This window comes from Vanessa cardui, chromosome 7 (assembly GCF_905220365.1).
Source record: "Vanessa cardui chromosome 7, ilVanCard2.1, whole genome shotgun sequence".
NCBI classification, from domain to species: Eukaryota; Metazoa; Arthropoda; class Insecta; order Lepidoptera; family Nymphalidae; genus Vanessa; species Vanessa cardui.
The window spans coordinates 6467007-6489494 of record NC_061129.1 but is presented as its reverse complement, the minus strand read 5'-3'; the positions used below and the strand labels follow the sequence as shown (position 1 = coordinate 6489494).

Sequence of the window (22488 nt, the reverse complement as noted above, 5' to 3'; positions counted from 1 at the left end):
TCCAAGCGTCACCATAACATAAAAAAATACCCAAGGATCTCACGTCGATATAGGTGTCCCCCCGGGGTCTATTCTTAGACACTTTCTTTTTCTCATATACATAAATAACTTGTCTTTCTTATAGGGAACAAACAAAAAATCCACAAGACAGTTAAAGTGTGACGATGTAAGTAACGTTGTTTCTAAAATTGTCTTCTATTTTTATGGTGATTTATATATTTAAGGTACGAGTGAAGTGTTAGTTGCATGTGGTGTCACACACTACAAGAACTCGTTTTCTACTTTTATTCGATAATTTGTGATTCTGACAATGGTGTTTCGAGGATCCCTAAATAAATAAAATAAAACAGTCTAAATGGATTAGCGATTACACTTAATTAAGTTCGTCAGTTATGAGGCATTTGCTGCTTAATGAAATATAAAAAAAAATTCCGCCGGGTCTTCTTAGGTCAAGATATTTCAAACCGGTGTTAGTTTTTATTTTCACTATTAAGAAAAATGCGTCGCGTGAATACTGTACGTGTAAACATATTGAATAAATTGATTTATTTAAATTTGATATTTATGTTAATAAATTAAAACAAAGTATTTTAGTATATCTTTAGTCCTTTTAATCATTCATCAAGGTTCACCCAGTACAAGTACCTTTTGTCAGACGCGATAATTTCTCATTGTGTTTTATGACTTATAAGCCGGAATACCGCAAGACGAGCGTCAGTATCGCGAATATCAAAGAAGGAACGAGATAAGATTCTAAATACACATAACCTATCATTTATTTTAAAAATGAATGATTTATTTGTGTGTAACGTTAAACATAAAATTAGTAAACAATTATGTGACACGATTACGATCTATAATTAAATATTCATTCTAACAGAATCAAGGTCAATGCTTAACCTTCAACGCGTGCTATCTCTTTGTTTAGAAGCATTTGAACTCGCAACACATAGTGTAGTTTTATTATTTCTACAAAGTTAAATAACTGTATCGCTCATTATATAAAGTATGTGTTTGTGCGTTTGTGTCTGTGAACATTGTGCCAGTGTTTTAACAAAGTATTTATCGAAATGTTTTATCGATAGAGCAGTTAACTAGTTACGTGATAAAATCATAGATATAAAGTATGTTTTTGCGTACTCTATAGTGACATTCTTGTGCTTGAAAGACGGCGAATAAAAACTTGATGTAACAACAAAAAGTAGAGTCTTCGTAAGTAAATATTACAAAATATATTCACGTTGAATTGAGAAACATTTGATACTTTTGTAGGTAATCATTTATGGTTAAGTATTTAATTAAGGATTTTTATTTAAACATAGAGTTATTTAATATTAAGATTACATTATATTCAAAGTTATCAATGACTAGAAGCACTGTGTTTGATTTTGAAATAATACCTAATCAAATATAAGGAGATTTAGTTTGCAACGCGTATAGGGAATATGGGAAAAATATGCTTTAAACAGTAGTTTCGCTTTATTTTTGGACTTTTGCCCAAGATATATTTTTGGTGATTTTCAAAAAATGTGCCACATACTATAAATATCAAAGTAACCAAGTCTGTGTGTTTTTTTAAGTTTTCGTGGCTATAATACGGAACTGTTATAATTGGGCTATGAGTAAGTTTGAACCCCAACAAAGGATATAGCTTTATCTTTTAATTTCACTGCTTTGTGGGATTAACGTACTGCTATTTCGCGACAAAGTTACTCAGAGTTAGAATGGTCATAGTTATTGGTGCAGTTTGGCTTAAAACTTACATATCTTGGTGATCTCACAGACAAGCAGTTTCCTCTTGATGTTTTCCTTTACCGTTAAATACAGAGAGTATTAGAACAATAAAACGTAAAAAAATATTAACAGTTAATATAGAACTTAACCTACATCGCAGTCCGATATGATCCGGTACGATCTTCACATTAGGCTTTTACTTTCACAAATAGGAATGTCTATATTTTATATTTGTAATGTAATATAACTTCAAATTGTCTTCATAGAAATTGGCTGTATAAGGTTTTTGTCACAAACCGAAAAATACGCGGGCAGCTAGTATTTCGTCTGTCGTAATACGATCGCTCGACAATAAATCATACATCACATGTAGATCAAAAATTGAATGTTTTATTTGTCAATTTACAAAGTTATTAATTATAGTTGGTATGAATTTTAGAAAAATACTGTTCGAGAACCCACTTCCTTGCATTCCGTTTTCGTTTGGCCTGTATGAATATTCCCGATTGTTCATGGAAAAATAGTTTAACATGTATGCATTATTATGTTTGTTTGAATTTACAGCGATGGGCGCTATGTTAGTTTTTTAAACGGCTTTTGTTTGTTTTCCATTTCAAACGTAAATTTATAACATAATATATCGGCACAAAACGTTAATTAATTATTATTTTTTAAATTTCGACTGTATTATCATTATTTGAATATTTCTCCTAGAACTAGCTTATCACATATTACAATGTATATCAATGACGTATACTCCGACGTGTCTTGACCTTCCATAAATCCACACTTCTGGTGACCCAAGAACCACCCAAACCAATAAAATTATAATTATTTTGTTTAAAAGTAGTAGATGTATAATTTTATACTGATAAGAACTGAACAACTGTGGACTATTTTGTTCTACGAAAGCAAGTATTTTAGGGTTTCTGATACCGTTGATAAACGATCGGACTTTTGGGTCAAATTACATTATCGTTAATATTCATAGAACTCACGACTCGAATTGATCACGAGTTATTTCTCTATACGCTTGATATTATGTAATCTAAATGTTTAAATATAATATACAAGTAAGATATTTAAGTGTTTTAAAAGAAAACTGAATTTGAAAACAGGTATACAATCATATATTATGTCTAATGAATTCTAAAGTCTAATGAATTAATTACACGTTATAAAGATATTAATGAGTAAATAGACAAAACGAATATAGAGGGGTTAAATCATTAATTTGTACATAGAATAGGTATGATATACTTGGTCTCGAATTTATCACTAGATGGATATACATATATTGCGGAATATACGCATACATGAAGTATTTTTATCATTTCTAGCGATCGAAAAAAATTATGCTGAAAACAAATTATATTAATTACCCTATTAACTATGTATTTTTTACATACATTACATACAAGTAAAAAAATTAATTCATGTTTAATTAATAAAATGTAATATTGGATTATTGTAATTATATTTTTTATTAATAATTTTTTTTATTAAGATAATGTGTTATCAGCTTTATGTGATATTGCTTTAAACATAAAAGACAAATTATTTTGCGTTCAGTATGTATTAAAGTACTTATACTGTTGTAACCTGCTTTAATTAGTTGAAGTATTTCTTTTCGTTGTACCGTTTATGAAGTGTGGATTTTTGACCGATAAAGATAATTAATACTTGTAATAAATCTTTCTAGATTTTGAATAATGCCTGTTCGGCCGCTGCCTCCTGCTTTAGCAGAGAAGGCTCGATTAGAATTAAATGAAACCCCGAAAGTACTCGAAGAAAGTATACGTCATTTGAAGCAATGGATCTCAACGCAACCACATTTAAGAGTCAGAACAGGTAACTTTTTTTGCAAAGAACAATTCATTAATTAAATTTAGTGTAAGTTTGTATAATACAAAGACTAGAGATTAAAAAATTTAGACAATTAATCCATATGATATTTTGTTTATACTTTTTGCAGATGACCAGTGGCTGGCTGCATTTTTACGTGGTTGTAAATTTAGACTAGATCAGACAAAAATTAAATTAGATCTATATTTTTCATTTAGAAGTACGGCCCCGTATTTGTACAGCGTTAAATATTACGAACCTAAATTTATGGATATTATAAACACGGGGTAAGATGTAGATCATACAACCAATCAATATTTTTAAAACATATTTTTAAAAGTCAAAAAAGACTAATATTCCTAATTAGATTTTTTTTTATGTGCAATGGTCGTACTTGCGACTTTTCCTTGCTGGCTTACTCGTTTCCTTGTTATGACTATCATGGCATGAAATTTAAGCGTTCCAAATTTATTTAAATAACCTTATATGACCTTAAAATTTTTTCGCGTTCAGAGCAACTGTAATACTACCAAAAACGAAGAACCCAGCTGATCCACGAGTTATATTGTATAGAATTGGTAAAATAGATCTAAAGAAATACACCATAATAGATATCTTGTCGGTGCTCGTCCTTCAAGAACAGGTCAGTTTTTGATTAATTTTATCTACTCATTTAGATTATGATAAAGTGTATGAATACTTAATCATGTTACAATGTAAATGTAAACAAATGTTTTATCTAAATATAAAAAAAGATAATCATGTGCATGTATAAATATAGATATGAGTATATCTTTTGGGATATGTCATATTATAGACTTCGCCACTATTGAACCGAATGCTATGAAAGCTTTTTAGGTATTACGTGTTCTTTCATGGAAATTGATGATCTTCCCATTAGAAAGCGTTGCATCACAACAACTTCCTCACAAATCAATATATCGCCATGATATAATTGGTATAAATTAGCATAGAGAATTTAATACCACAGCGCTAGTTGTACTGGTTGGTATTATAGGCTTCACAGACGTATTGCAACGCCGCACTAAGCTCGTAGTTTATATGAAAGAAAATAATTAATCAATTTCATTATATTTTACTTTTTACATTTCCATGTATCAGTTTTCAGTTTATTATTTATCGTGGTAATTATATCTAATCTACAGATCTGCTTAATGGAAGATGATAACTTTGTAGTGGCAGGCACAGTCAACGTCGTAGACCTAGACGGTGCTAGATTGGGACACTATACACAGACTTCAATTAAACAATTAAGAAACTTAATTGCTGCAAATCAGGTAATCATATTAAATGGCCAATCACTGACGTGCATTTACATTGATGATGTAATAATTAAGAAATATTTAACCAATCTCAAATTAATAAATCGCAAATACACCATCCACTTTGAGGACTAAGATGTTATTTTTCTGGTGCCTGCAGTTATACGGGCTCAAGTATTGCTATTGTGTTTGTTTTATGTGTTAAGTTGGTGGTAGCTATCCAGACGTCTTTGTACAAAGCCTTACGATCATGTATATAATTAAGATTAAGTGACAAATCAGATGCATTTATACCATTTTATTGTTTTACAAATAACACTTTATTCATTTTTTGTAGGATGCGGTGCCTGTTAGAATTAAGGCCATACATTTTCTAAATAGTCCATTCTTTTTTGAAACCTTTTTTGGTATCGCTAAAAGATTTATGAATGAAAAGAGTAAGAAAAGGGTAAGTTACTACCATTTTTTTTAAAGATAAAAGATAATTTTGGAATTTTAGATATTAATTATCTCAACGTATTTAAGAACGATATTACAAATAGTTTTGAAATATTGAGATTGAACGATTGAGGTAAATCCGGTGATATATTACAAAATAGGCGACTTATTTTAATCACATTATTTTTTTAGTGTCTTTTTTTGGTAAAAATGTTACCAAAAAAAGGCATTAAATAAATATGGACTACACGAGACGTCATCAGATGTAACATCAAAATTGATGGTTATTGAAAGAGTTTATGATTATAGAAAAAACAATAAGATATAAGATAAAATACATCATAAATAGTTACTTTATGAAAGCAATATATATATTGTATGAAAGCGGGCATGACGCTTACCACCAAGGCATACTAATCGGTGTAATTCCCAAGGTCCATTGATGTTTCAGATCAAAACGAATCGATTGCTTATCTGATAATTACAAACACGTTTTCATCGATTTAATTTTTTACTGTTTTCGTAAAACTGATGTAATATACTTAAAAAGTATTGTATGCAGTTGAAATTTGCTATTTTTTTGTTTCGACGAAATTTGCAAATACATTTTTACACTACACGATGTTTACTACTAATATGGGTTTGATATCGAAATATAATTTTCTTTTTCAGATAATAGTTCATACCAAGAATTTGGAGTCATTTTATGAAAGTGTCCCCAAAGAGATATTACCTGAAGAGTATGGGGGAACTGGCGATAGTATACAAGATTGCATAGGTAATAAAATATCTTCTTTATATACATTTTTCTGTACGTACCTTGAAATGAGGGTGGATTAAATTAATTACCTATGTATGTCTAAGTGGGATTCTGGATGGTGCAGATTATATCGGTAGATCAAGTTGAAAAAACTTTTATATACAAAAAATAAAAGCCAGCAGGGGTTCCGTGTTGTTCATTTAGTTTAACGGTTCCGTAAGTGTGATGGACAAACGGAATTCTTTTGCGAATTATTGTGTCAATGTGTTGGACCGTCTGACATGGAATATAAGCTATTAATTTATATCTTCTGGATTAACTGATTTTGGATGTTGATACACATGTGAATTTATGTGACGAATTCAGCCGTGAGATGAGTGACTATTGTATGATAAGTGTGCATGAGATGACTAATCCTAGTATAGAATGTAGACTGCAAAATAATATTAATTAAGATATATTTGTTGTGTAATTCACGCCGGTAATTTCACGTGAGTGGCGCGAACACATGTAGGGTACAGACCTATATCGTAAATAACTTTAGGGGGGAAAAATTGATAAAAAAACCTCAAAAGTTTTGCATATTAAACCGTGCAGTATATCAAACAAAAGAGCTTGTGCCTGTCAAATACATAAACATATATTTTATTATTTTAAAGTTACTTGTGATATCACATCAAGTTTTAATAGGCTACTGGACATTGTTACTGAAACTTCTAGATCAAAATTAAAAAATATATATATTTAAATATTGGAAATATACATATGTCTTTGGAAAAACATATAAACTTACATTTGCATATGGATAGTATAATAGACGTCCTTATACACGTCAATCGTAAGTGCAGCGTAGTCAGGTGAAACTCAATTTATCACGCGGTTTCCAATACCGACGTTTACAATTCGATAACGTATAAGTTAGCTTCGATATTTTTTAAAATGATACCGATAACAAATTATTTACCTCGTACTGACTCTATACGTAATATTTCATTACAGACCACTGGAAGAACAAGATGCGTGACTACAGCTCGTTTTTCGAAGACGATCTTAAATATGGAAGCGATGAATCGAAACGACCTGGAAAATCAGAGCCAGCAGTCATCAATGATCCGTTTAGACGATTAGAACTAGATTGAATTTGAAATATAAATATAGTGTTGCTTAGCAACAATGTTCAACTGTGGTGGCAGATGGCATAAAATATTATGGAGAAGAAAATAATTTAAAGGTATCTAGAGAAAACGATACATCGTCACTGTTTTAAAATTCAGAAAATTGTGATTGTAAAAATTTTGATCAATTTTAAAATTGTATGTATGTATTCAAAAAAGGTACCTTACTAAAGATGCAATAAATAAATGTGGCTTGTGTCATACTTTGTTATTTATTTCATGAATAATTTCAATTCGTTTAGAATATATTCGTCGTCAAATTCAGACTCAACTAAAACACCCAATAGCCGTCCCGGCTATGTGTCGCCTCGTACTCTCTTCGCGTTCTTGCCTATAGTTTTCCAGAGGTTGACATTTATGATTACTTGGTAAAATGCTATCTACAATTTTATATATAAATAAGAATTGGTATAAATAGATAATACCAGACAGGAGGAGGACTGAAGCAAAGTCTAACAGGGGCATTTCATACTATTAATGAACGATGGGAACGCTGAAAATAACCAAAATTTTATTTAAATCCCAGGGTGGACTGAAAGTTGTTATTTTTAATCGAAATAAGATTACACTAATAACTACACTAAACTAATTGTATATACCTACTGTAATGAAACTAAATAATTATTAAAATAATAACAATTATAAGCGACAATCACCAGTTATTACGATTGTTTTGTTTTATTGTCTTGAAACCATATTTTATTGTGTTATTTAAAGTCTTAATTACAATGTTTATTAATAACATTGGTAATTTCAATTATAATTATCAGAAAGCGAAGTAATAATAAAGTATTATCTAAAAAGAGCCTTCATACGTTCAATGTAAAGTAAATGAAGATAGCCATTTTCAATCTTTTGTGTCATTTATATGATTACTTTAATGACAACAAAAGACCCGTAGCTTTGTCCGCGTAGATAGTTTATATTTTTTTTTAATGTATCTTTTATTTAGCGAGTCCTCGTCGTCGTTATCTGAAGTGTTTGATTGGCACTAGTTCCACAAGTCTACATTGTACATTATATGTAATTTCTATTTTGGTTTTGTTCCAAGCAAAACCTTTGTGTGGTATTACGTTGATACCTAATTTCCTTCCATATTGAGAATTCCATATGAAGTTAATGCACTACTAAATCGTAAAAGCATAAAAATTTATTACTTTTTGTACAGTTTTCTGAAATGTACATATGTACATACGACTTGAACAAGTTCTATGTAAGATATATTTCTGATGCTATTCTTTTATTACAGATTGCTAAGATTATAAAATACACTTTTAACCGACAAAGGTCTATAGATAGCTACAATATTTTTTGAAAAATCTCTTGAATTTCATATGGTAGTGTTTTGTACAATCCATTATTGTCTTTTGAAAAGCGTTTTTAATTTGCTAATATACCAACCAAGACCAAATATGAAACGCTCTTTAGTCACCTTACGTCATCAGTTACCATCTACCAATTGTAAATTAGATTTTAAATAAATCCAGTTCATGTTAACAATGAGCAGTAGTTTTGAAATTGGCAATTAATTTGTTTAAAAATAAATAACATACAGACAGTTGAGCGTTATCATTATATATACAGAAATGACACGTCACAGATATATTCGTATCAGTCAGTATTGTTTACGTTATTTCTGATACTATACTCGCATTGTTAGGAACTCGTTTCGTTTATATTGAAAATTTATAAACAAATATATATTGGTCGAATTATTTGAATCTCAATATGGCGGTCCGGCCTTTATGCCCAGCTTTGGCGGAAATAGCAAGAGTGGAATTGAATGAAGACACCGAGAAGCTGGAAGAAAGTATACAATATTTAAAGCAATGGATTGAAAATCAACCTCATTTAAGGGCTAGGACCGGTGAGTACATTTTTAATAGCGATACGCTCTTAATATTTTTATATGATTTATTAACTACTTAAGATATATTTTTTGATATATTTTCGATTGTTATTTTCTCAAATGTAACAAGACTTAAAGTTTGGCTCAATTTCTCTTGACAAAGATTCATCTAAGGATCGGTTTCTGTTTTTTTAATCGACTTCAAAGAGCTTTTTCATCGATTTCCTCATTTAGTGTGAATCGCTTGATTAATTTATTTTTGTTTTAACGTTATTTGTGATAAATTAAAAATTACGAGGAAGAAGAATGTAGGCGACTTTTATAAAAAGTAATACTGTACCAATGGCTTTTGAAAAATATTCTTTCTATATACGAAAAGACACCATGGGCTTATATTATGACTAGAATATCTAACTACGCCAAACAGATTGTACGAGGAAGCCAAATCACTATAAAAATTTTCTATTCTTCTTTCTTACAGATGACCAATGGCTAGCTGCATTTTTACGTGGTACTAAATTTAGGTTAGAACAAACCAAAAGTAAAATGGATCTCTATTTTTCACTAAGAAGTACGGCGCCGTATCTTCATGACGTGAAATATTATGAACCTAAGGTTATAGAAATATTAAATTTAGGGTAAGCTCGATTCTATGTATTATAACTATTTACATATTTGACACGTTATATTTATTGTTCAATAAAGATATTATGTAAAAAATGTTTTTACGTTTATTCGGATGTAGGTAATTGAATTTTTGTAAGAGTCGGAAACAAAATTGTCAATTTTGTTTTCTAAACATCTAATGAATAATACCATCTAATGATGTCAGTGATAAGTGATCACCCATATAAATAAGCACCCTTATGAATGAAGTTATACCAATGTTAACGACAGTTTGTCGAGATGGCCCAGTGGTTAGAACGCGTGCATCTTAACCAATGATTGCGGGTTCGAACACAGGCAAGCACCGCTGATTCAATGCATTGGAACAGCGTGGTGGAATATGTTCCAAACCTTTTCCTCAAAGGGAGAGGAGGCCTTTAGCCCAGCAGTGGGAATTTACAGTCTGTTGATGTTGTTTTAACGACAGTTTATTTTTTTAAGTAGAAATTTAAGATGATCCTAATAACGCATCATTATTTCCTTATTAACCATGCTATATATTATATATATTTAATGAAAAATAATCTTTTGTTTCCAGATGCACTTTGATATTACAAAAAACCAAAAATCCAGGGGATCCTAGAGTTATTATATATCGCTTGGGTTTATGTGATCCCAAAAAATTCTCTCTAATAGATATATTATCAGTCTTTGGTTTTCAAGAACAGGTAAATTCACTAAGCAGAATCGTTGTATATTATATTTTTGAATCTATTTAATTCCCTTATTGTAATATTAATACGATGCTTTTTAAAGAGAAAATGGATGATGATATCAAATAGCTTATACGGAACATAAGCACAGTTGCAGTGAAAATTATCTAGTTTATGATCGCTTAATAAAATTGTGTAGCTTTAGAACAAATTAAAATATAAAATTATGAAGACCACTCAGTTGGAGACTTATGACAACTAATAGTTTTCATAAGTCTCCAGCGTTAATGGATAAAAAATACAAATAGGCCCTACTAATTAATGCTGCAAAACTCCTAGAAATGATTACCAATAATTGTCAGCTTAGCTAGCCCTGTTGCTTCTGAAGGTGATTGATATTTCATTTTTAGATTTGTTTTATGGAAGACGACAATTTCGTTGTTTCGGGGATAATAAATGTTGTGGATTTAACCGGCTCTACATTAGCCCATTACACGCAAGCATCTATCAAGCAGATAAGAAATATAATTAGAGCCAATCAGGTTAGTTTACTTTAATTAGATTAGATTTATATGGGGAAGATTAAATTTGAAAATTACCGCTAAAGAGAATCATGAAACCACAGAAAGTATTATGTAACAAAAATTTGATGAATGCACGCAAAATAAATTTAGAGATACGCTAATCCCTCAGATTAGTCGGCTTAACATTGCATGAGTGAGTTAAAGCAATAAAAGTTGCACTTCTGTTTTAAGTATAAATTTGATTAACTGCTACACTAAGTTATTTTTTTAAATATAAAATATATTACGAAGCACCTTAAGGAACTGTTAGGTCTGAATATTGTTTTTTTTTTTAATAAATGTAATTTATTTCAAATAATTTTAGGAAGCGGTACCATTAAGAATCAAATCAATGCATTTCATCAATAGTTCACCATTTTTGGAAACATTTCTCAACATTAGCAAAAGATTTATGAGTGAAAAAAGCAAGAAAAGAGTAAGTCTTAAAAGACATTGCGAATTTATGCATATTCAGTTTCCTTTGTTTTATTTTAAATCGAGCATGTGCGTTCCAGATAATGATACACAATAAAAATATAGAATCTTTGCATGAATACGTACCGAAGGAAGTCTTACCAGAGGAATACGGAGGAACGGGTGACAGTATTCAGAATTGTATAGGTTTGTTCAATATTGAAATTTTTTAATTTGATAAATAAATATTAGCAATATCTGACAGCTCTGAGACATTCTGCCGGACAAGTCGTAAAATGAATACAATGTACGTCGAAACGTACAAAGGATTGTACGATATAGTTTTGAAGTGGCGAAGAATGTAAAATAAAAACATTATCATCGTTAGTTTGTTCTACTAACGACTACGAAGATTTTTTTTATTTTTATGGAATAGGTGGCAAACGAGCAGAAGGCTCACCTGATGGACTACCACCGCCCATGGACATCTGCAACACCAGGGGGCTTGCAGGTGCGTTGCCGGCCTTTGAGAAAGGAGTAGGCTCTTTTCTTGAAGGTTCCCATGTCGTATCGGTTCGGAAAAACCGCCGGCGAAAGCTGGTTCCACAGAGTGGTTGAGCGAGGCAGAAAATGTCTAAGAAATCGCGCTGTTGTGGATTTTCGGACATCAAGATGGTGCGGGTGAAACTTAGAATTTTGACGAGATGTCCGAAGGTGAAATTCAGCAGCCGGGATTAATCCGAACAATTCCTCGGAACATTCCCCGTGAAAAATTCGGTAGAAGATGCAGAGTGATCCAACATCTCTACGCAAAGCCAAAGGATCAAGGAGATCGGAAAGGGCTTGATCGTCGATAACTCGAGCCGCTCTACGTTGGATGCGGTCAAATGGAAGGAGCTGGTACTGGGGAGCACCCGCCCAGAGGTGAGAGCAGTACTCCATGTGAGGCCGAATTTGCGCCTTGTAAAGTTTTAGGCGATGGGCCGACGTGAAATACTGTCTCGCCTTGCTGAGCACACCGAGCTTCTTTGAAGCCAATTTGGCTTTGCCTTCCAATTGACCGCGGAACTGAACGAGGCTCGAAAAGAATCAGCATTGTTGCTGACTCTGTCGCTCGGATCATCCATCGAGAAACAAACTCACCCCCATGGGTAAGATGCAAAGAAGGACCGCATCCCATCCCAATCTGCTGACTTGTAGTGCCACACGCGACGACAGCCCGCGAAACGAGGTCGTGAGTATCGTGTAACTGGCACTGTACTCCGGACGAGACAGTGGTCCGACGAGCCCAAAGGGGGATCGACGACAATCTTATAGCCGTCCGGATGCGAAGTCAGCAGAAGGTCCAACAGGGAAGGTGTATGATCCTCCACGTCCGGTATTCGCGTTGGCGAGGTGACCAGTTGTGTCAAATCATAAGTCAAAGCGAAGCCGAGAACAGATCTACCCGCATGATCAGTGGTGCGTGATCCAAGCCACTCTGTATGATGTGCATTGAAATCGCCCAGAATAATGATCTCTGCGGATGGAGTCTGCTGCAGCACGGAATCTGTAGCCAATTGGACGTGCTCAACCAGTCGGTCGGTTTCGGCATTACCGCTATGGGACCTATAAAGGCACGCGTAGATTCGCGGATGGTCGTCGCAGTCTACGCGCAGCCAGATAATTGATAGGTCCTGCCCTTCAAGGCTGCCGAAGCGTCGAGAGCAGATATCATCTCTGACGTAAACGCACACCCCAGCTCGTGGCACAAAAGTATGCTCCAATTTGTACCCGGGGTAAGAGAGAAAAGACGTATCGGCAGGAGAAGATATCTGGGTCTCGGTAAGAAAGAGCAAGGCCGGCTTCGCCGTCTCAAGGTGAAAGTGAACGGCATTCAAGTTGGAGTTGAGTCCCCTTATGTTGCAGAAGTCCACAGCGAGTGTGGTAGGGGTTGCCTTATGATGCCTGCTCCGCTTGCCCCGAACAGTGGCGAGCGCAAAATTGCCCCCCCCCAGAATTCGGAGGGCAGCCTGAGCATGGATGCCCAGAGAGGGATTCTCCATCGCAGTCGCTGATGGTATCCTCCTGGGGTAATGTCACCAAATTCTACACAACCATGTTTTGGGGGGAGAGGGATCGGGCCTCCGGAACTCTCACTTACCGGACGAAACGCGGTAGCATAGCTACCACTTTACGCCGATTTTAAGTGAGAGAGTGGTACTTCCCCGTGCGTGCCGGCCCATTCGACTGCAACCGAGAGGTATGCAGTGTGGCACTACCACTTGATTAAAAACTATATGATTATTTCAACTCTTAAGCAAAGACTGTTCTATTTAACATATTCTGCGCTTTTACCATTGGACTGTATAAATTATTTGGTATCCAGATTCTTTCTTCCTGAGGTTCTTGGTTCAAACCCGAGGTCATTCGGATATAATGACATATGTCAATTGATAATTACCAGTAGGAACACTATCAGTATTATTTGTCCTACTCATGAACACCTAAGGTTCATGACTCTTAGCGACGAGCCTTTGTGTTGTTATTCATTAATGTAATATTTTAAATTTTGCAACAGATTATTGGAAGAAGAAAATGTCAGACTACAGTTTATTCTTTGAAGATGATTTGAAATATGGGAGTGACGAGTCTAAGCGGCCGAGGAAAGCTCAATCATTCTCAATTGACAAGAATTTCAAACGTTTGGAGTTAGATTAAAAGGCAATTCCAAATAATGAGGTTGTATTAGGGCTTCTTTAACCTATTGGAGGCCCTGGGCATATGAGGATAATGGCACCCCCATGACTTTGACAGGACACTATTTTGTTAGAATAGACAAAGAAGCTGTCATTGTTCTCCATTTTGCGAATAAATTATGGTCTATTGTAATACCTAGTTATTGTTTTACATTTGTATGTTCTGAATGTGTCGGAAAATCTTTTTATATGATCTGTGGGGGACCTATCGAACGTGACGCCCTGGGTAAGTGCCCAAAGTGCCCCATTGCGAAAGTGGCGGTTGGGTTGTATTATTTTATACACGATACTCATATTATTACTACTATTTCATCTTTTTATAAGAGGATTCCTTCAATGTATTTTAAAGTATATCTACATCCATACTAATTATCTATATTTTAAATCTGAAGTCACTCTTTGTAAGTCTAAGTTTAGGTAAAAAATGAATCATATGTCAAATTAAAATGATAACTTTTTCATGTCAATACATTTAAGATATTAGTAAAAACAATAACACAGTATTTTTATTGTTTTATTTTAAATACATGGTGTGTCAGAGTGTTGTTTTCTGTGCCTCTTTTCATTGTAGGAAATATACCTCGAATACTTAGAAAAAAATATGTGAGTAGTTTGATAACAAGTTTTAATATCATATTTAATTGTGTCATGTAAAAAAATATCAATTTGACGTCATTTAAAGTATATTTTCTCCTTTTTATGGGATTTTTAGATTTCGCTGGAAATGTTTTAAGTTTGCTCATGTCAATTACTGGAATCTGTTTTTTTACTAAGTAATCCTACAATTGATTTACCCCTATTTACCACATATGCTTGGCCAACGAAGAATATTGTGCCTTATAAGATGAAGGTCACTTACCGTCATTAAAACAACATTCTAGATAGGTTGCAATAATTACTCTTATCTCGACAAATTACCCCTGTCCAAATTAAAGCCAGACTTTAAACTATCTATGACCTTTCACAGTTAAATAAATTTATAAGAGATCATGTATGTGCTCTTTGTCTTCAAGTAGTTCCCTCGTTAGGAGTTTTGGTACAGCTGTCCTGAAATCATGGACTTAGAAAGGGCATACCATAGTTATCATTGAAAATTTATCAAATGTTAAATTTTCATTATGTAATATAAGAGGTAATGGAAGTTTTTGTTTCTTCTATTTTTAAAGCAATGAAAAGTAGCTTTTTTCATAATTATTCCCTTTTGTATCTTGAGCTATCCAAACCCGCATGAAAGGTATTATATCAGGAGGGGAACCATCAACTTATGTTTCCAATATAAGAAACAATTTTATAAGTATGATTTTTAAAAATAATGATAGTAATGCCTCAAATTAATTAAGGAATTACTATTATCCCTATTTAGCTCTCGTTAAAATCTTAAATAATACAATGGATAAAGTTCGATCCAGCCAATTATATATGGGTCATTGTCAAACTTAGCGTAGGTAATCGTGACTAAAAATGATAAAATTATAAAAAAATAGAAATACGTATACTTGAGTTTTCTTTTCGTCAATGCCTGTGATAACAACTTAACTTGGTCTCTTAACAGTAAAAAAATACAACTCTGTTATCACAACGTATTATGTGGTCACGCTTGGTGGCCCGTAATACAATGCCTCATTGACGTTGATGTGTTGTCTAGTTATAACAAATTAAAACAAAAGCAACTTTTTTGTCACAAACTTATAGGTAAAGCTACGGGTGTGAGCTGGTTAAAAAATGAAAGTCTTGTGTTGAATAGGCCTTATTTTACTGTCTACAAGTCAGAAGGTTAACTAAGACAGACGAAGGGTTGAACCCTTTACCTACTGTCATACACAGGGAGCATGATCTGAACGCTTGATTGCAGCTGAAACTGGGAGTGATGTCACGAGAGAACTGGTAATATATCTATTATCAGAATACTACATTGGTGTGAGTTAATTCTTTTATCTAGTATTTATCATTAAATTAAATTCATATCAGTGCAATCTTAATGACTTTATGAAAAGTTAACAGCTGTCGAATGAAGAGGTATAATTTTATAAACATGATATGATAACTTGAACGTTGTATATGTCATTTGTTTTTTAATGTCAATTATTATTATTTTTAATTTGATCATTAGTAACGCGAACTACATAAAACTTTAGCAGCCAAGTTATAAGTTTAAAATACTTTATTGTATAAAATCATCAAGGCATAATTTAAATAATATTTGTCTTAACTGAAGCTCATTTGCAGAATAATATTTGAATTATACTTCAGGCCATTTTATAGCGCAATTATTTAGAAGTGTAAGTACATATATACACTTGAAAGTATTTGTAAACAAAGCCTTTCCGTGTAATTCCCACTCAACTGTATTAGCCTTTTAGGTTTTAATAGTCATTCCTATTTCTACACAGCAATTAATAAACATATTTTTAATTTTTCATTCTAATACGCTCGATTAAAACACGTCATTTAATTATGCAGAACAGTCATCATTCAATTGAGGATATTTAATGTGAATAATATTATTTATTTTCGTACGGTATTTTCTTTAAAATAGATTTTGAAAGCATTCAGACAAATCTATAATCCAATTAGTTTCAGTTTATACGTATTGTTAAATTTAAATTATTAAAAAACTGGTCCATTTACACAGAACTATAACTTTTGTAGTAGATACATTATTTGACGTCATACGGTTTAATATACTAGGTGACATGGCAAAAGTTTACGTGTAAATAACGATATATAACTTTTTTATATCTTTTTTGTGTTATAAGTTTTCGTTTGATTACGATTTCATTATTAAATCTTACCAAACTAATAATAATATAAGATGGATACTGAATATACTTAGAAAGGATATGTACACGACATTTTCGACCTTTTGCCAACGACTTTTTTTATCATCAAAAATAGAAATGATCAAAATGTGGAAATTATATAATTTATACACTATATAAAGATGCTTTTCCAAGTTTTTCATTAATGATTATGTTCAAATTTCGAACACGAGTGAATATAATAGCCGTTAGTCAGATATTCTGTAGAAGGTGATATTTCGCGATAACATATAACTGATAAAAAGGTGTAAGTCGATACGCCATCGATCTACCACTCAGTACGTAACTGGTTCATTACAAGATTATTCCGTCTTTATTGGTAAGTATAGTAACAGTTTATTATTACAAAGATAACACAGTTTGTCGTTCGAAACGAGTTTTAGATTATTTCACTTTGTGTATCGTGTGTGAGAGACATCGGTCTGAAATAAAATTGTAGTGTGTAAAAAAAAAACGGTAAATATAAAATCCATTATATTAAATGTTGCAATAAGAAAGTGTTAATTTGTAATAAAATAATATTGACATATTGTTGTATTGTATTCAAACATAGTTTATTTGTATTGTTTGAACAAAAATCTTAATCAAATATACCTTGTGTATATTATGGTGTAATCTAGCTAGGTTCTAAAGATAAATAAAATGTTCTTATTTTATATAACTGAGCTTATAAAACTTCATAAACGAAGATTGTTTTATCGCTATACTAAAAGCTAAATTTAAATTATACGAAAAATGAAAATTGTTTTTTGATTAAGTATGATAGTTAGATTTCGAAATGATAAACACCTGACAAGACTATACGATTTTGTATATTCATGTCAGGTGTCAATACCACGTAAATATAAACAATGATAAAAAACAACAGACATTTAAAAATCGTCTTCATGATAGATTTATTCAAAATTAATTGACTGACAATGATTAGTAATGCTCATGGTTTAAGAGTTTAGTTAACTTGTAACTTGATTTTGTTCCGTTGAAAGTGCTGTAAACCCATTTATATTACATTCTGCATGCGTCTCGTCAAATTATAAATGTAAATATTATCGTAAAAGTACAGCTGTTTTTATAAGTGCATAATTGCTGACATAAGAACACGTTACAGTTTTAATTGAATAGTAAACATTAAAAAAGGTTCGCGACTCCAAACAGAGGCAAGACATAAATTATTTTTATTTTTTATTCCAGTTCAAATTTCTTTATGGCAACAATATAATAACCATGTTCATTTGTTAAACATTTCAAAATTTCTTTTAATTAAATACACGTTTAAAATAGAAATTGATTTAATATTAAATCATAATACGTACTTAATAATAATATTTACTTAATATATATGTTATTTCATTTTATCGTAGTTGGTATATAATTTAAAATTAATATAGTTTATTGTAAGCTGCCTTTATGTAATTCATATTGCAAAAAAATTGAACGTTGTTTTTTATTTAAAATAGATCGTATTCATTAACAATAAAACCAAAACGAGATCCATTAAATTTATTTATTTATATACTGTTGACGGCAACGCTTGTACAATGAAGGTCATCTCTTAATTTATATTTAAAAAATATGATAATTAGTTGTCGTCCTCGGCTCGCATTCACGGGGTTTGTGGTCAGGTGTTGATATACAAACTGTCCGATTTTCTTAATTAGAATTCAAGCTTGCGAGCTTCGCCTTTTTCATCAAATTCGGTTCAGTAGTGTGGTTGTGAAAGAGCAACAGACAAGTATATAGTTTTCGAAAGTTAAAATCACCTAGTCTCCTTATATTGTGAACGTGAATATGATTTTTTTTACGATAAGTAATCACAGTAACTGAGTCACAAATATTGAAATCTGATAACACGCGACTACATCGAGTACCGACCAGATTGAGAGGTACTAATAGTGTCGAACTATCTCTGCTATATTGTAATAATTTCTATAAACTTTACAGATACCAATGATACGTGAACTATCTCCGGAATTGGCAAAGATAGCCAAAAATGAGTTGAACGAAAATCCAAATCAAGTTGCCAGTGATTTACAAAACTTAAAGGATTGGATTTCGAAACAGGCCCATTTGAAGGCAAGAACAGGTGAGTTTGTTCAGAATATGTTTTCATAGGAAAAAATATGTTCCAAATATATATTTTTAATATTCTTTTAGATGACCAATGGCTGATTGCTTTACTCAGAGGCTGCAAGTTCAGTTTAGAACGCGTGAAATTGAAGTTAGATCTGTTCTACACTTTACGGACAACAGCTCCTGAAGTTACCTTACGATTAAAACCAACCGAACCTCATTTTTTGGATTTTCTAAGACTAGGGTAAGTCTTTTGTTTAAAAGTGTGAAACGAAATGAAAATTTTAATAGAAAGATACTCAAAGAGACACATGATGGTATGTTGTCACGCTCATTGGCTTGTAGACTTTGGCTTTCGACAGAAGAACAAAGCGCTGCCAACATTGTGAATAAAGATGTTCTCTCTCTTGTGAACATAACTTCAAGCATGTTGGCTCATTCATTCTTCAAACTAGATTACAGAATCTGTATGATATAATAAATAGGAGGCAGGCAATATGCCTTTTGCATACAAAATATTATATATGCTCTTTAATGTAGTAAAACTTAAGACGAATTAAATCAGTTCGTACCTTGGCATACCGCTATACATGCTACCGCAATTAGTCTCATGTAGATTAATTATTTTTTGACAAGCCGTGCCCGCAACTTCGTGAGCGTTTGAATTTAACAAAAAAGTTTTTGTTGTAGCCTAAGTTACTTATTAAATCAACTTCCTCTTCGTGAAAGTCCCGTCAAAATCGGTCCAGGCTTTCTAGAGATCAGCCGGAACAAATAGATAGACAGACAGTCGAAATTGTAAAAAATGATATATTGGTATACCATTGTATCATGTATATGTACATATGCTTTTAGTAAAACGAGGTTTGGTTTTGTTACACGTAGAGAAGATATAGTTGGGTGGACTGTTGAATGGGCCAATTGGTGGTATGATGTCAGTGGGTGGTAAATGGTCACTATCGCACATCGGCACTGTTAATATTCACCATTCCTTATATACCCAATGCGCTACTAATTTTCGGAACTACGAACCTTCAATATATACACTGGCTCACTTAGTCTTAAGACCGAAACAACATTCCTACATATAGCAGTTTACTTACAGGCTTAGAAGATAAGAAGATAACAAATTTTAGTCGGTGTCTATGAATATTAATGTTTCTTTGTTTATATGGTTTTAGTACATGCGTTATTTTGCCACAACCGAAAAACTCCCTAAGCCCTTGTGTTATACTGATACGAGCGGGACAATATGATCCAGAGAAATACAATGTCGCTGATGTCATGTGTATTTTGTATTATTTAGTACAGGTAAGACTTAAGACATACTTATGAAGTACTGCTTTTTTGCTTTTAAAGACCAAATTCCGTTTTTCAGTTATTGTGTTACATAAAAAGTAATGTTTTATGTAAAACTCAGAATGAAAAAAAAACCACTTACTAACTCATCAAATTGTATGGTTACAGATTTTAGTTATTGAAAATGATACGGCCACCGTGATGGGTACTGTAATAGCTGTTGACTATCAAGACGTTACATTAAATCATCTAATGCAAGCTAGCCCTGGTCTGCTGAAGAAGTTAGTAGCAGTCAGCCAGGTAAGGTGTTTGCTCTTGCATTTAATCATTAGTGTAGCTAAAATATTTTGGAAAATAATAAGGAATTTAAAAAACCAACCTTAACTTCACGATCATTCAAAAACCGGGCTGTTATTGAGTTTTATCCATTCCTCCTAGGATTTGAGTGCTGAACCACAGGATCAGCATTACATCTAACCACTAGATCAAAAATGCGTAAACGTTTTAGACTAGGTGTTTAGTTAAGATACATTTATTTCTCGTGGATTTCTCTCATATTTCATCATTGATATTTACGTCAAGAAAACGCTGAATAAGGTTTATTTTTATTTAAATTCATTATCTTTCTGATCTGATAAGTGCAATAACAACCATAATAATAAAGACTAATTTTTTATATGTTAACTATTAAAATCGGCATTGCATTGATGGTATAATGCTTTCGTGAATTGTAGGGACCACTTAGCAGATTGATACTATTTTTATAAGTCTTTGATATATGTCTTCTGCATATATGTATTATGCAACCTCTAGAATTAATCATATTAGTAATAAGATCAATTCGAGACGCTTTTAGATTTTCACAGGCGATTTCATTTAATTTTAATTTACCGTTGGTCCCTTTCAGGATTCACTGCCTCTTCGTCTGAAAGGCAGTCACCATGTAAATGTACCGTCTGGCATTGAAATTATATTTAAGCTTGTATCTGGATTTTTAGGCGAAAAAGCTAAACAAAGAGTAAGTACATCTAAGTAAAACAAATATCGATATATTTTTAAATACAAGAAGTATTTAAAGCGTTCCATTACTGGCAGTGTTTATTTTAATGTAGGTATCAATAAAGGTTGATATAATATATCATGTTCTGTTATAATTTTCAGCTAAAAATATACAAAAACAATGACGAATTACTAAGTAGCTTACCAAAAGAAATAATGCCCAACGAATACGGAGGTACTGGGGGTCCACTTAATGATATAATCGGTAAGAGTTATATGCAACATCTTAATTTATAAATGTTACTTAACGTTTATTTAAACGCTGTTTTGTCTCTTTCTGTTATAATTTGTTTGTCATTTGAGAGAAGAAGCCGCAATAGTCTTGATCTAATGAAGTGATCGTTCTGTTACGACTTCGAAATATGGTTACAACAACAACGACAGCCTGTAAATTTCCTAATGCTGGGCTAAGGCCTCCTCTCCTTTTGATGAGGTTTGGAACATATTCCACCACGCTATACCAATGCGAGCTGTGCAACAACACATAATACGTATATTTAAAACATTTTTCATCTGACTGTATACAAATTTATTTAATTTTTCCAGAATATTGGGCAAAGAAAATAGTCGAATATAGGCCTTGGATGGAGCAAGAAATGCAGTTCGGAACGGACGAGTCAAAACGAACAAGTAACAATATGCAAAACCAGGGATCATTCAGAAAATTGGATATAGATTAAAAATAGTAATAATTTGTAATAATATAGGAGTAAAAATCCTATAGATATGTTAATTTCATATTTCTTTTGTCACTTGTATTAACGTAATAACAACGAAAATTACTTTATTTTTTTAATGAGATATTTGAACAAAGGAAATTAAAAAATTAAATCAAAGATTTTCTGTATCTTTATATCTATATTCAACAATGAAAAATATCTGACATCAATTTCTAAACTTGATTTCTATTTCTAGATTGATTGGCGATATATACCTATATTGTTTAACGTAATTTATATATTTCTTACTTGACAGTAATGATTATTTTTGAATATATAAGGTATTATAAGATAAGCATTTATATGTCTTTACTAAATTTTATTTTCATATTTATAGCCAGTAATGGGCTAAATATTTTTATATAACAGCCAACGATGGGCCTCCAATAAATTGATAAGTTTTA

At 32.2% G+C, this 22488-nt stretch overlaps 2 protein-coding genes across 4 annotated transcripts; both read left to right on the top strand.

Moving 5' to 3' along the window:
- The first annotated feature begins 700 nt into the window (after positions 1-700).
- On the top strand, positions 701-7900 carry LOC124530856 (clavesin-2-like). Of its 3 annotated transcripts, none has more exons than XM_047105199.1 (8): positions 701-1212; positions 3437-3585; positions 3710-3866; positions 4093-4222; positions 4746-4886; positions 5200-5310; positions 5973-6078; positions 7060-7900. In XM_047105199.1, exons 2-8 carry the CDS (start codon positions 3447-3449, stop codon positions 7197-7199), a joined length of 924 nt encoding a protein of 307 aa, XP_046961155.1. In that variant the 5' UTR covers positions 701-1212; positions 3437-3446; the 3' UTR covers positions 7200-7900. The 3 variants fall into 3 exon arrangements, with proteins under 3 accessions (XP_046961155.1, XP_046961157.1, XP_046961156.1); XM_047105200.1 differs by having other exon boundaries at positions 704-1212; positions 4746-4877; XM_047105201.1 differs by lacking the exon at positions 5200-5310 and having other exon boundaries at positions 702-1212; positions 4746-4877.
- Positions 7901-8873: 973 nt separating this feature from the next.
- Positions 8874-22488, top strand: LOC124530937. The gene is made up of 15 exons (XM_047105309.1): positions 8874-9102; positions 9566-9722; positions 10289-10418; positions 10814-10945; positions 11292-11402; positions 11482-11587; positions 13941-14077; positions 17364-17393; positions 18879-19020; positions 19092-19251; positions 20189-20318; positions 20475-20606; positions 21214-21324; positions 21468-21570; positions 21912-22488. Exons 1-15 carry the CDS (start codon positions 8964-8966, stop codon positions 22043-22045), a joined length of 1854 nt encoding a protein of 617 aa, XP_046961265.1. The 5' UTR covers positions 8874-8963; the 3' UTR covers positions 22046-22488.

Coding starts and splice junctions, on each gene's coding strand:
- LOC124530937 (XM_047105309.1), top strand. CDS start 8,964: ATGGCGGTCCGGCCTTTATGCCCAGCTTTGGCGGAAATAGCAAGAGTG. Junction 11,588..13,940: donor CAGTATTCAGAATTGTATAG/GTTTGTTCAATA, acceptor ATTTTGCAACAG/ATTATTGGAAGAAGAAAATG. Junction 17,394..18,878: donor TAGTGTGTAAAAAAAAAACG/GTAAATATAAAA, acceptor TAAACTTTACAG/ATACCAATGATACGTGAACT.
- LOC124530856 (XM_047105199.1), top strand. CDS start 3,447: ATGCCTGTTCGGCCGCTGCCTCCTGCTTTAGCAGAGAAGGCTCGATTA. Junction 3,867..4,092: donor ATGGATATTATAAACACGGG/GTAAGATGTAGA, acceptor TTTCGCGTTCAG/AGCAACTGTAATACTACCAA. Junction 4,223..4,745: donor TGCTCGTCCTTCAAGAACAG/GTCAGTTTTTGA, acceptor TCTAATCTACAG/ATCTGCTTAATGGAAGATGA.